Raw genomic sequence first — 14520 nt, forward strand, 5'->3', positions numbered from 1 at the left:
GCCAAGGTAGTTCATTATGCTTTTGTCACTTTGCAGATGAGAAGAAGCAGATGGTTGCACATGTGGAAAAACAGCTGGAAGAAGCAAAAGAACTGGTAGGTAGCATGTGTTTTATACTGTTGAAACAAGTTAATGTTTTATCCGTATCTGAGGAACCCCCTCACCCAGTTACATATTCTCCCTAGGTTGCCTCTCCTGCAAACCTCTGACTTTTGTCTTTTGGGCTTTGTGGCGGACAGATTCACTGTTTTAAATACTTTGGCTGCATGGCTCCTTGTTTCTGTTTTGGGCAAGCAATGGTGTTGCGCTTGAGAGTTTTGAGAAGTGGTTTTAGGGAAGAGGCTGTACCATTCAGATAGAAAAAATATCCAGGCCCACACTCATACTGTGAAACCTACAGGTTGAAGCAGCAGGCCTGAGGTCTACTGTGGTGGGTTGCTGCAGCCTGTTTGTTCCCTCTTTGCCCTCAATGGCCACATCCTTTGCTTTTCCAGCTGTGTATTTCTGCCTGAGTATAAGAGTAGCTTTCAAAGATTGTGTTAAGGAAGGAATTGCACCCACATTCATTTTATGTCATTCCTGGTAGATATTTGTGAAGAAATGCTTCTGTGCTGCACAAACTACTTGTGTCCTCTATTAATTGAATAATGGTTTGTTAATGAAGTTACTGGAAGGATGGAGTAGTGAGTCTTGGTATCACTATTCTTCTTAACTTTATTGCTGTAGGGATAGTTTTAAGTAAGTTGATTATTATTTACTGTATCTACCAGGTGCGAAATGCAATATCTTATGAGACTTGCCCTTCTCAGTGCCAACACTTTCCACAAACTGCAAATGCTTGATAGATCCAACATAATGAGCAACGGTTGCTACTAAGACACTCCCTTTCAGGCTTAGTGTGTGTGTAGTATGACAAAGTAACCCATAGTCATTGTCACATGGATATTGGCATAACAGCCCCAGGTCTTCAAAGCCAGCTATAATTCAGAAAGTTACATTCCCAGGACACATCACCTAGTCCGTTTTGGGAAACTCTAGGTTCAAGGAGTACACCTCCTGGAATTCCTCTTCATGTCAGGGGGGAAAACTGGATCATATTCAAGAGAGACGCTATGGATCAGGGAGGAGTTGGTCTTTAAAGAATCTTAGCCTGGTTCTAAGATCCGGGGGATGCTAGAGAACATAATCCATATCTTTGGTAAATCACATTGTAAAATAGTAGGCTGTAATCGGATGTAGGTTTAGCAATTTTAAGATTTATTGCGGTGTTAACTTAAACAGCTCTCCTTGTGCACATCAAACAGTATTAGTTTTCATGAGGTTTGGTTTCCGTGAAAGGGTTAATGCAGCCCAGAGTTCAAAAGAAGCTCCACTTGGCTTCTCACATCTTTAGAAGGGAAAATAAAGTCAACTTAATTCTTTTTCTCCAAGGACTGACTCACCCTCTGTTCACTGGGTTAAGAAAACAAAAAAAGACAAAAATCCACATGGAAGGCACAGTCCTTTAATGGTTGACGGCTGGCGCTTCTCCTCAGCGAGACCGCCTCTGATAGGGATCTCCCCTGTGCCTCTCAGTGAGCCTTCTATTACGCCCAGTCACAATCACCTTTCCATTCCTCTCTGGTCTCCGGCTCGGCTTGCAGCTGTAATCAGAAACACCTGGTGAGCTCTCTGTTGCTGCATTTAAGCCCCTCTCTGCTCCTCCTCTCCCTTCAGTCTCCAGCCAGTTTTCCCTCCCATTCCCCACACCTGCAGGGCGTTTTCTTTCCTCAGTCCACCCAGTTTCATGCACTGTTTGACCCCACCCTGTATGTCTCTGGGGCCACCGATCTACATGCGGGCTGATTGCATTATACCAGTGCCAATCTTTGGTACACCTATTTCCATGCTGTATGATTGGGTTGTACCTATGCCGTTTTCCCTTTTTAATTCTGTCTCTGCCCCCTCCTTTGTTTCGTTTCTCGTGGTGGTTTCTGGGACATGTAGTTTTCTTTTGATTTGCTGTGTAAACCTTTTGTTGGCTGGCTCTCATTACTAGAATAGGATCCTCCCTTGATTATGTTGCCTCTTTGACCACCTCAAACACATGTTTTCTTCCATGCATTCTTTGTTTGTTTTGTCCCTGGTACATGTCTCACCTTTTTTACACCCTTGTAAGCTTGCTCACCACATATTCTCCTCTTTGTGCTATTGTAAAGGTACCCTTCCATGAAATGCCTCCACCTGTAAGTATATTATTGTAAGCCATTTCTGATCGAATTTGACCTCTGGCAAATAAATACAAATAATGCGATTGTTTTGAAGTTGGGACACCCTGTTGAAACCAGATCCTTCGTGTAAGAAGAATGGCTTCAAGATGCGCAGATGGTCTCTGGTCAATTTTGAGTGCTATGGAAGTGAGTGCTTTTGTGTACACCCTTTCCTATGCTGCAATGGCTGCTGCCATTTCTGCAAATGTATGTTATTTGCATGAGGTCTAACCTAGTGTTTATGTATACATGGAACAAGTTGATGAGATACTTAAATTTGCACTGTGCTCTTTATTACTTCACTCTATCCGACCCCAACTATTGCATGGAGAAGAATATTTGACTGTTGCTCTCATAGTAGGGTAGTCTAGAAGTTGTACGTTTTTGGCAGTTTTTAATGACGAAAAGGTGTCACTTTTCCATAACCGGGTACAAAAGATAATTTCCTTAATGTCACTATGGTGCATGCCTTGTTGGGTTTATGTCATCAAGATTTGTGTGTATATAACAGTTCATAAAATCTTCAATGTCGGCATTATGGACAGATTTTAATTTCTATGGTCTCATTTGGAAGATTGTGATGCCTAAACATGTGTTCCTAACAGTCTGAAGTTAATGGTGTCCATAATATTCCCTTTTCTATCCTCGCCTAATTTTTCTTAAATCCCAAGGTGGTCACTAGAGATCATCAACCTGTTATGTAGGATCTGTCTAGCTACAAGTGAGGACCCATCTGGCGTCCTCTGGGAATTCTTCAGTTGATCTTAACCCGGGGTCCCACAAAAAAAGCAAAGCTCTCAAGCAGTGGTGCATTTCAATCACCCCTGTCTTAATTAGTTTTTACCTCTAATGCCCTTCTGCTCCTTGCCCTGATCTATCCTTCATTTCCCTTCCTTCTTATCCCATTCACTATCCCTTTCTGTTTTCTCTGCCCATCTGATATTCTGTCTACTGCTGCTATTCTCCCTCACTCTTTACTACTCTGCACTCTCCTCTGCACTACTCTTCAGTCTCCTCGGTCTCCTCGCCACTTCTCTCTCCCCCCCTTCACTTTTCCATCTACACACTACTCCCAGGCTATACTCCATCCTTCCCTCTCTCTGTGATCCTTTTCACTTTCCTTCACTGTGTTCACCCACTCTCAAATACACCCATACTATCACACTTAATCTCAGTCACTCTCTTCATTCACCATAGATACACACAATAACCCATATACCACACTTTCTCACCAGCCAATGCTTCCCCTTACGCTCTTTAAAATGTGTTGCCAGGCACTGCTGCACCGCCCTTAATCTACTTTGTCTCTTGGACCTCACCTGAACAACACACAGCCCTGTTTCCCCTTTTATGCTCCTTCTCTCTCTCTCCCATTGGTTCTGTCCCCCCACTGTTCCCAAGCCAGTTCCTAGCTTGTTCTTTTCCGGGGGTCATGCCATACAGGTTGAAGGCTGCAAAATGCCTGCAGCTCCGCCCCGCTACTCAAACACAGGTCTGCTAGAGTTGAGCAATGGCGGCCCATGAGAAACCTAATCGATCCCACAGTTATGAGCGTGTTTTGGATCTTTGTTGTTGCTGGTCTGCAGCGTGTATCTCTCCGCTGCTGCTCACCCCCGGCTTATCGCTATTGTGCTGCTCGTTTCCTCCTCAGCCGTAACTATTTCTGGACTTTGGAGTCCTGAAAAAGAGATGACAAGGAGCACTGGCCAGAACAGGGCATGGTGGGTGTGGGGGTGATCAAAAAGTGGCACGACAGTTGCAGCCACTCAGAGTTGAAAGGAACAGACTCAACCTCCCAACTACCTCAACCCGCCACTGGGTCAGGACGGGCTCTTGCAAACAGTGGTAAGTATTCTCCCCCACCTTCAGAGGGGCTCCCATCCCCTCTTATCGGGGTCAGGTGTTTGATCCTGTCACTCATTTGCACTTTTAACTGAATGTTCTGCAAGAAATTAAACCAAACCTATCAATTTGACGTTCAGCAATTGCAACCATATTTTAACTTGTGAAATCTGATTGTATACTAGGATTGTACGGTTGAAATGACTATACTTGAGAACAATTATATAGCGTCTTTTAGTTTGTTACTAATTGTGACCAACATCCTCTTTGCTGAAATAACCTTCACCATCAGAGTATGCTAATTCTGGATCAATGTGAGAGTCATTATCGCATGATTTTGTTTCCTCCGCACTCAAACATGTATGTGCAAGGTAGCTTGTTTGCTATGCATTTACATGGTTTACTGCATCTGTTCTTCTCACACACATCTTCTCAATCTAATCTATAGCACAGATTACGCAAGCTATTTGTTTTACTACACGTTCCATCTGTGTCCAATGGGAGGTTGAATTGTTGGCTGTGATTGGTCCTTTTTTTTCAGATCATAGGCTTGTATTTGACAGTCTTCATTGCAGGTATGAAAGCACTTTTAGGACGTCCCTTTTACCATCCAGTCTGTACATTGGAAAACTTGGTCAAGTGCAGCTCTGCAAGTTTAGTTATACTGGCTTTTGTCTGATGGACTTGGAAAAGGAATGTTTCTAGTTTATGCAGTACTGTAATTTTTGCCATTTGTTCCTAGTGAATTGGGTACCAAAAGGGTGTCTTCAGGTGCAGTAATGAATTCTTTCCAGTTAGCAAGTTTACCGTTCCCTGACAAAGTCCCCATGCAATCTGATCCAGTCCAGGCATTAAATGTAGGCAATGCAGAATTCTACAAGGGGCCTTTTGATAGAACTAGCTCTGCAATTGATATTTTGTGCCTACTTCAAAACACTGGATAAGACTGAGTTTTTGTTGTCTTTGTATAGCGAGAATGAAAACCTTGTTGTCCTGTGCAAATAGTTTGTTGCTCATGTTTCTTTGGCATTGATGGCATGAATTAACATTTTGTAAGCCTCTCCTTGTTTACTACTTAGTGTGCAGGGTCAGAAATGAGAAGCAGGCACAAAGTTGTAATGTGTTCAACATTCTCCAGCATTGGATCTTTCATGGATTCACATGCTTAGAATATTCCCCGTCGTCAGACTGGGAACCTGGGAACCCTCGGTACACTTATAAAGCCGTTTCCCATAGGAAAAACTTCCGACACTTCTGTGTCCTATCTACATCGTTTTAGGGCCGCTTATGCATGCCCCAATAGGACGTAGCGGTATAAATGCCCCACCCCCGCGGGTACCTTCAGATTTCAACCGTCTCCAAAGTAGTGGGATCACCTCACGTCGTCTACTATTTTGTCAAGGTTGTTTCGTTGAGCTTTGTCCTGATGTCTGGAAAAGCTCTGTTCCGCCCGTGCGCTACGTGCGGGTTGAAGAAAGTGTATGAGGGGGACGGACATATGGATTGAATATATTGTCTACACCCTCGCTATTTGGCAGACAAGGGCGACATATGTAAAGGCTTCTCCCAAAAGACTCTTAAAGACCGAAGTCGGCGGTTAGTGGCATGGTTGAGCGATAGAGCGGGGGCATACCCGCCTTCGGAGGTAGGCTCCACGCGCAGCGTGGTCTCAGCATCAAAATCCTCAGGGGCCCCGGGTCGCTCGAAATCGGCGGAACCCCCGGTGAAGAAACCACGGCCCGCGGAGAAAGGGTCGTCAGGAAGCCATTCCGCAAAGGAGTCTTCGTCGAAGAAAACCTCGTCCTCCTCTTCGTCGAAGGAGGAGAGAAAGGAAAGGTCGAAATCCTCCTCGGTTGATCACCATAGATCTGCCTCGAGTCGAGAATTGGAGAAATGCAGGTCAAGTTCAGAAAAGGCGGGAAAGACTCGGGGACCAACGCGACTGCCACCGTCATCGACGGCAGGGCAGTCGTCGACCCCGTGTCTACCATTGACACAGTTGGTCTCGTCTATTCTTGGGCCGCAGGTGGTGATGACGATGACGATGATGGGCCCAGCTTTAGCCTCGACCAGAAGTATTCGACCCGGTTTTACCGGAGGCCTTGCTGCAGTAAGAGGCGGCGTTGTCGGTGTCCTCGGGAGATGAGTGTGTGAGAGAGTAGCTGGCCCTGCAGAACTCGGGTTACGAGGAATTGGCAAGCCTCTCTCCAGGGGAACCAGCATTCTGGTGTCTACCCTCTTCTTAATCCACAGTCTATCTTATCGCTGGAGGTTCTATCCACGTTGCAGACCCTATTGAAAACATTGGACAAGAGACTACCTTAAGTGGCAACTCCGGCCAAATCGACCATCGAGGAACTGGGCACGTCCCATCGGCCAGCTCCTACAGTGCTGACGACAGTACCAGCAAGTGAGGACCTCGCAGGTGCACGCCAGGAGGAGGGAGAACTGCTAGATTCGGACTCGGACAGAAGGACCCTGTCGGATGTTTCATTATCCCCCTCCAGGGATCCAACCTGGGAGTCAGAGGCTGAATTAGAAGCCCCAAGGAGCCCAGCTCAGCAGTCTCCCCCGGACAACATTGGGTCATTTCACGCCATGATGAGCAAAGCGTGTACAGAATTCGGATTGGCCCAGGAGGAAGAGAAAAAGGACTGTTTTCTTTTCGACCACATGGGAAAGAGGAGGAGGTCGGTGTTCTCAGTACCCATCCTGGATCATGTGTGGCGGGAGGGTTTACAGACGATGTGTCACCCGTTCTCGGAACCCGCAATAAAAGGTTGGCTGGAGAAGAAATTTAAGGCCCCAGAATCCACCCCCAAATATCTGTCCTCCCAACCAACCCCTGACTCAGTGTCAGCGGCGGGGAGAAAAGCAAGGGCCCAGCACAAATGCATGTAGCCCCCCTCCCCCCGGAAAACGAGGCCAGAAGACAAGATGCCTTTGGCAAGAAGGTGTTGTCGGTGGGAGCAACTACAGTGAAGGCGGCCAACTCTCGGTCTATAGTAGCCAGATATGATGGAGAAATGTGACACCGGCTGGCACCTATGCTGGAGCATCTTCCGGAAGAACATAGGAAGGCAGCGATGTTACTCGTCCGGGAAGGTGAGTAGGCCGCAAATCATGCTATAAACATCGCTGTGGACCTCACGGAATCGGGGTTTAAACAAGTCAACCACGGGGTGGTTCTACGAAGGCAAGCGTGGCTTAAATGCACCAACTTTAGACCAGAGGTGCAATACAAGGTGGTGGATATGCCTTTTGAGGTAGACATTCTGTTCGGCGAAAAAGTGGATGAGGCCCTGAAGGGCATGAAGGAGGACTCTGACACGGCGTGTGCCTTGGGTGCCCTCCAGAGTGGACGGAATTTTCAGTCTTTTTGTCCCTTTAGGGGAGCATCGGGGAACTCCCTATTCTCGGCGTCGAGAGACAGATCTTTCAATAGGCCGGCGTACTCCTCGCAGGGGTACAGACAGGCTTCTCAGGCAGCAAAACGACGCCAGGACTACCAGACCTCCAGGAAGAGAACAGGCTACTCGTCGACGAGAGATGAGCAGACCAAAGACCAGCAATGACGGGCATCGGAACGTTCTTGGAGGCAGGGTATCGCACTGCGTTGACGAATGGGAGCAAATAACGGATCAGTGGGTGTTGGACACAGTAAGGTATGGACATTCCCTGCAATTCAAAAGCAACCCTCCGCATGTTCCACCAGCGTTTTTAGCTCAACCCCATCTGAGCGTCTTGCTGCAGGAAGTAGCACTTATGCTACAAAAAGGAGCTATAGAATTGATTCCGGCATCGCAGAGGGGTCAAGGGGTTTATTCCCGATACTTTGTGGTGAAAAAGCCAAACGGAAAATGGCGTCCCATTCTAGACCTGCGTGATCTCAACAAGACGTTGAAAAGCCTAAAATTAAAGATACTCACGCTCCAGGAAGTGATCTGGTCCGTTCAAGAAGGGGATTTTCTGGCGTCTCTGGACCTGCAGGACGCGTACTTCCACATACTAATGCGTCGACGACAGAGTTCCTAAGGTTTGTGGTAGGATGGACTCCCTACCAGTTCAGTGCTTCCTTTTGGGCTAAAATCCTCTCCCAGAACGTTCACAAAATGTTTGGCTCCAGTGACAGCCTGGTTGAGAAGGCAAGGCCATCACATGTACCCGTATCTCGACGACAGGTTGGTGAGGGGGTCCTCCCCTATGTCAACTCGAACAAGTTTGCAGGCCACCATGCAACTTTTACGGCGGTTGGGGTTTGCGGTAAACTTCGAGAAATCTTCGTTGACGCCGTCGAGAATCTTAGTGTTCCTGGGCGCACAGTTCAAGACCCAGTCAGGGTTAGTGAGGCCATCCGTCGACAGAATCACCAAACTCAATCGGTTAGTAAGTCGGTGGAGGATCAATACCAGAGTATCAGTGAGAAGATGTGTCGATTCTGGGTGCTATGGCGTCTTGCATTCCTCTAGTGAGCAACTGCCGCCTGTTCATGAGGCCAGTTCAAGAGTTCCTGGCGGACCGGTGGACGCAGGCCCAAGGGCTCTGGTCGGACAAGCTGACAGGCGACAAGCTCCTGCGGGCTCTTCAATGGTGGCAGAGCTTTCAGAACCTATCCAGAGGGGTACCCCTACAGGAGCCGGAGTTTCGGCTGACCATAGTGACGGACGCGTCCCTGACGGGTTGGGGAGCACGCATGGGCACTCTCCAAACGCAAGGTCGATGGTCTCGGAGGGAGTCACTCCTGCACATCAACGTTCTGGAGCTGAGGGAAGTGCGCTGGGCCTTGAAGCCTTTCCTACCACACATCAAAGGGTCAGTAGTGAGAATATTAATAGACAACATGACAGCAATGTTTTACTTAAGGAAGCAAGGGGGCACGCAGTCCAGAACCCTTTCCATCGAGGCTCAGGTGTGGCATTGGGCTCTGAAGCAAGATATAACCATCGTAGCTCACCATCTCCCTGGAGTAAGGAACGAGCTAGCGGACTCCCTCAGCAGGAACATGGACCAAATACACGAATGGGAGATAGACAGCATTCAGTGGGGGCAACCTCCGCTGGATCTCTTCGCAACGGAGGTGAACAAGAAGTGCGAGGTGTACGCCAGTAGGTGGCCACAGGAGGGTTCTCTGGGGGAAGCATTCTCCTTCCCGTGGACAGACCAGTTTCTCTACGCCTTCCCCCGTTCCCTCTTATACGGAGAACCCTGCAGTGGATACGCAGGTACAGGTGTCGAGTCATCCTAGTGGCCCCGTATTGGCCGAGGAAGCCGTGGTTCTCCATTTGGCTTCAACTGTCAATAGAGCAACCGATAACATTTCTGAAGGTCCCGAACCTCCTGTCCCGGGACAAAGGGACAGTGTGGCATCACAATCCGGACAGTCTCAATCTCACAGCTTGGCTCCTGTTTTTTCGTAATTTGGTGCCCTGAGCATTTCGTCGGATTGTCGGAGAATCCTGCAGGCGGCACGGGCCCCTTCCACCAACAGGTCGTATGTGTGTAAGTGGAGAAGGTTCTGTGGGTGGTGTCAAAGTCAGCCGGGAGTGCAACCCCTCAGGGTAACTCCAGAGCAACTTCTCCCATATCTGCTACACTTGGCGAAGAGCGGATTGTCTTTCATCAATAAAGGTACACCTAGCGGCCATCTCTAGGTTCACGAGGAAGAGGCGGTCGTCTCCCTTGTTTAGGGACAGGCTGGTAACACTTCATGAGGGGTCTGTTCCGTACATTCCCGCCGATTAAGCGCTTTCCACCAACGTGGAGTCTTAACGTGGTGCTAGCAGGGTTAATGAAAGCCCCATTTAAACCGATGGCTACCTCGTCGATGAAGTTCTTATCATGTAAGTTGGCTTTTCTAATAGCTATTACGTCAGCTAGGCGGCTCTCAGAATTACAAGCATTGGTCGTAGATCTGCCGTACCTAAGGTTTTTTAAGGACAAAGTGGTGCTGTCAACTAATCCTCGTTTCATCCCAAAGGTTCCTACTGCTTATCATAAACACTCATCAATTGTCCTGCCTACCTTTTTCGCGACCCCCTCATCGGCTGCGGAGAAAGCCCTCCATACTTTGGACGTGAAGAGAGCTCTAAAATATTATCTTCATCGGACTCAGCAACTCAGATCTACGCAGCAACTCTTCATTGCATATGGTCGGTCGACGAGGGGAAAGGCAATTTCAAAACAAGGACTGGCTCGATGGGTCTCGTCGACAATTGCTTTTTGTCATTCCAAATCGGGAAAACCGCTACAAGGGCGTCCAAGAGCTCATTCCACAAGATCAACTTTGTCTTCGACGGCGTTGTGGGCAGGAATTCTGCTGACGGACATTTGCCAGGCGGCGGCTAGGTCGGTGCCTCACAGGTTTACCCGCCATTACTGCCTCGAACGGCAGCATGCGGACGATGTACAGATGGGAAGGGCAGTCTTGCACCATCTGTTTCAATAAGGTAAGTTTGGACATATATATATATTTCTGAGGCTTGTGGAATCTGCTTAGATCACATGCTGTGCATAGGCCGACATCTAGTGGAAGCTGCAGAGTATTACAGTTTGTTTTTCGAAACTCGAAAATGGGCGTCGACACAGGCGTGCCAGTAATACTATCCCTAGTGTGATGTCCACTGTACCCAAGATCCCTCACGCGTCTAGGATCCTCAGATTGTTTTTTTCGCCATACTGGTCGGAAGCATCTTGCGGAGTCCCCTGGCCTTAGCCATACTTTTGCTAATTATTGAAGTTAAAATTATTTATTGACATCCTTCCCCACCCCAACGTCGACCCTCGACACTCGACGACGGCTGGAGAAGACATTGACCGTCGGCTGCTGCACGACTGATCTGGGCCTCGGAAGGCCGCTGGCCTCGGCCCGGGCCTAGTAGGCCGCTGGCCTCGGCCCTGCAAGTAGGGAGAGTGGGGGGTGGTACATACTCTTCACTCTTGGTATATAGGTACACCTTATATATTTCCTACACTTACCAGCCCGCTGCCTCAAGGTGCGTATGGAGGGTACCCCTTTCCAATTCTGCCCCAAGTGCAACCGCAAATACCCTTGGGTCGACAGGCACGCCACGTGCAATCTCTGCTTGCCGAGGGACCACCCCGAAGCGAACTGCAGAGCGTGTAGTAGGTTTAAGCCTAAGACACTTAAGGACCGTTCGACAAAGTGTTGGGCCCACCACGCCAGGCAGGCGGCCATGGCAACGGAGGGCACCTTCAGCGATGGCAGCGACGCCGTACTTTCGGACGGCGAGGGCATTACGGCGTCGAAAGACTGCCGAGCGCAGGTCCCCGACCTCGGAAGGTTGTCCGGCAGGGCGGCTATGGGGAAGACCCCCGGCGACGCAAGCGCTACACACCCTACACACACAAAGCACACGAAGTCCAACCGAACCTCGACGACGTCGACTTCTCGGAAAGAGGCACAGATAGAACGGTCCGACTCGGTGTCCTCTGGGCGCTCTCGATCGAGATCGCCTCATGACGCAAGGCAATCATCCACTCTTGCCAAGAGTGCCTCGCTCCCTAGATTAACGGAAGTTCGATCGTCGGAAGACGAAGACGACTTCCACCCCCAGGCCGCGCTCCAGGAGACCGAGGCCGCAGTTAACACCAGCGAGGCCCCACGCTCGAAACACACAGATACCTCTCCCGACCCTCGACGCCAGGCGTCTAAAGTCTCGGGGGCCTCCAAGGGGCAGGGAAAACATTTTTCCACGCACGGGGAGGGGGGGGAAACAGCGGAAAGCACAGCCTTCCACTCCTAAGCAGACAGACAAACACAAATCTACTGGGACATCAACATCCAGCAAGGGTACCCTTGTTAAATCCTCTAAGTTGCCTACTAAAGTCATACCCTGTTCCAAAGAATGGTCCAGTGAAGACATAGACAGGGTCATGTCAAGGATGTCTTCCTTAGCTGATTTTTATGACAAAAACCCAGAACATTTCCTTTCGTATGACCCTCAAGGGGCCACACCCTCAGGCTCCTCTGATCCTATCCCCCTAAGTAAAAAGGCCCGGTTCGAAAGACCTGAACCCTTAGAGGTGCAGCATTATTCTACTCCATACTCTACTCCACACCTTAGATACCAAGGACAGCCTTTCCCTGAAAGGGACCAGGAGTTTGAAATTATGGAGGAACAAACCGGGACTGAATACTATGCGGATGATGAGGACCTGGAGGAGATAGAAGACGAGCAGGAAAATTACAGAGTAGATTCCCCGGTAGAGAGCGAAGCCCCAGTTACCGACTCGCCAGTTGATAACCAGCCCCTCCTTAATGAAGTTCTCGCTCGCGCAGCAGAACACTTTCACATCGACACCCACGGTGCACAGGAGGAAAGGGACTTCGCAGAAGAGTTGGTGGGAGAGAGGAGGCCGGTCGCTCAGACCATCCCTATCCTTAAATCCATCCAACGTAGAATAGATCCATCCCTGGTGAATCCCTATCCTTAAATCCATCCAACGTAGAATAGATCCATCCCTGGTGAATCCTAACCTCACCAGAGCCGTCAACCCCAGAGTTGAAAAACTTTTTCGGGCAGCCCAGTCTGACCCTCTTTATATAAGAGGACATCTTAAACCAGACTCCCTAGTGGTTACCAACACTCGGAAGAGGGCTGGGACACCCTTATCGTCGTCAGAAGCTCCTCCCGACAAGGAGAGCAAAAAACTGTACGGGTTTGGCAGGAAGGTAGCCTCAACGTCCGCCTACCAAGCAAGGATTGCAAACTCCACCACCCTGTTGGCAAGCCACTTGGCTCGGATCTCGGCAGAAGGGAGAGCAGTGTCTGGTTGCATATTAAAAGCAACTTTCGACGCCGCGGACAACGCAGGAAGATTGATAGCAGAAGGTACTGTTATCAAGAGACATGCGTGGTTACGGCAGTCGGGGTTCAAAACAGAAACCCAGGCTTCATTAATAGACAAGCCGGTGGAACCCGATCTATTGTTTGGGAAAGCGGTCGAAGACGCACTTAAAAATGCCAAGGACGAATTCAAGACTCTCAAATCCCTTGGCCAGCTTACCAACAAACCCCCTAACCAGAGGGGGAACAGTAATTTTCGTCGCCCACGCGGCCAAAATTCACAAAGAGGCAACTATGCCCAAGGACAGGGTACACAATGGAACAACAACCAGCAGTCTACCCAGAGTTACGGCAGGGGTAACAAGAGAGGTCGTGGAAGAGGCAGAGGCAGCCCCAACAAGGGAGGTGGCACGCCTCCACCAAAGCAGTGACGCTCAGTTCAGGGTCCCTTCTCACGCAACCCCAGTAGGGGGACGCATTTCCAACTTCACCCAGGCTTGGGAAGGGATCACCTCAGACAGATGGGTGCTGTCAACAGTGTCCACAGGATATTGTATAGAATTACTGCAGCGTCCCCGGAACCACCCTCCACGACAAAGAATACACTCCTTAGAACATCAGAAGATCCTTCTCGAGGAGATCGCCATTCTGCTAGAAAAGGACGCGATAGAACTCGTCCCAGGACACCAGGTAAACAAGGGTATCTATTCAACTTAATTCCTTGTGCCAAAGAAAGATTTGACAATGCGCCCAGTATTGGACTTACGGCCTGCCAACAAGTATGTCAAGCCCCAAAAATTCCGTATGACCACGCTACAAGAGGTAATCCCCCTCCTAAAAAAGGGATTACATGGCAACCGTGGATATGAAAGATGCTTATTTTCATATTTCCATGCTCCCAGCGCACAGAAAATACTTGCGCTTCAAGGTGGACAGCCGCCACTACCAATTCAAGGTACTGCCCTTCGGGATAGCTTCAGCACCAAGGGTATTCACCAAGGTACTGGCGGTGGCAGCTGCACACCTACGCAGGGAGGCAATCCCAGTGTACCCTTATCTGGACGACTGGCTCATAACGGGGGAAACCCCAGGAATTTGCAGGTCAAACATTCAGAGGACTATCGACCTCCTCCACAAATTAGGCTTCTCTATCAACGAGAAGAAGTCAAGTCTGGTGCCAAGCACCTCAAAACAGTTCCTAGGAGCAATCCTAGATACTCAGAAAGGGTTGACCTTCCCTTCGGAAGAGAGAATTCGGAATATACTACTGCAAATCCCACATTATCAGTTAGGTCAACAAATAACGGTACGCAAAGCAATGCGGTTACTGGGCATGATGGCGTCATGCATTTACCTGGTCCCCCACGCGCGTCTGCACATGCGTCCCATGCAGGAATGGTTGGCGAAACAGTGGTCTCAGGCAAGTGGTCAGTGGGACGATCTAGTGGTCGTTTCGCCAACACTCGTACAGAGCTTACACTGGTGGACAAGAGAGAATCTCGCAAGGGGAAAACCCTTTTTACGATCCCGAAGTACAGGCAGTGGTGACTACAGATGCATGCCTGACTGGGTGGGGAGCTCACCATCTCCACCACACAGCTCAGGGTCTCTGGTCTCACTCA

At 49.2% G+C, this 14520-nt stretch overlaps 1 protein-coding gene across 5 annotated transcripts in view; it reads left to right on the plus strand.

Annotated features, from left to right (window-relative positions):
- VTI1A (vesicle transport through interaction with t-SNAREs 1A) overlaps positions 1-14520 on the plus strand; it is a 1940034-nt gene that overhangs the window by 99024 nt on the left and 1826490 nt on the right. For all 5 annotated transcript variants that reach the window (XM_069611796.1, XM_069611795.1, XM_069611794.1 and 2 more), the window contains exon 2: positions 37-95. In XM_069611796.1, coding sequence (XP_069467897.1) covers positions 37-95 — 59 coding nt within the window. The remainder of the gene's footprint in view (positions 1-36; positions 96-14520) is intronic.

The sequence above is a fragment of the Ambystoma mexicanum genome, chromosome 8, assembly GCF_040938575.1.
Source record: "Ambystoma mexicanum isolate Mex_15411 chromosome 8, UKY_AmexF1_1, whole genome shotgun sequence".
Classification (NCBI taxonomy): domain Eukaryota; kingdom Metazoa; phylum Chordata; class Amphibia; order Caudata; family Ambystomatidae; genus Ambystoma; species Ambystoma mexicanum.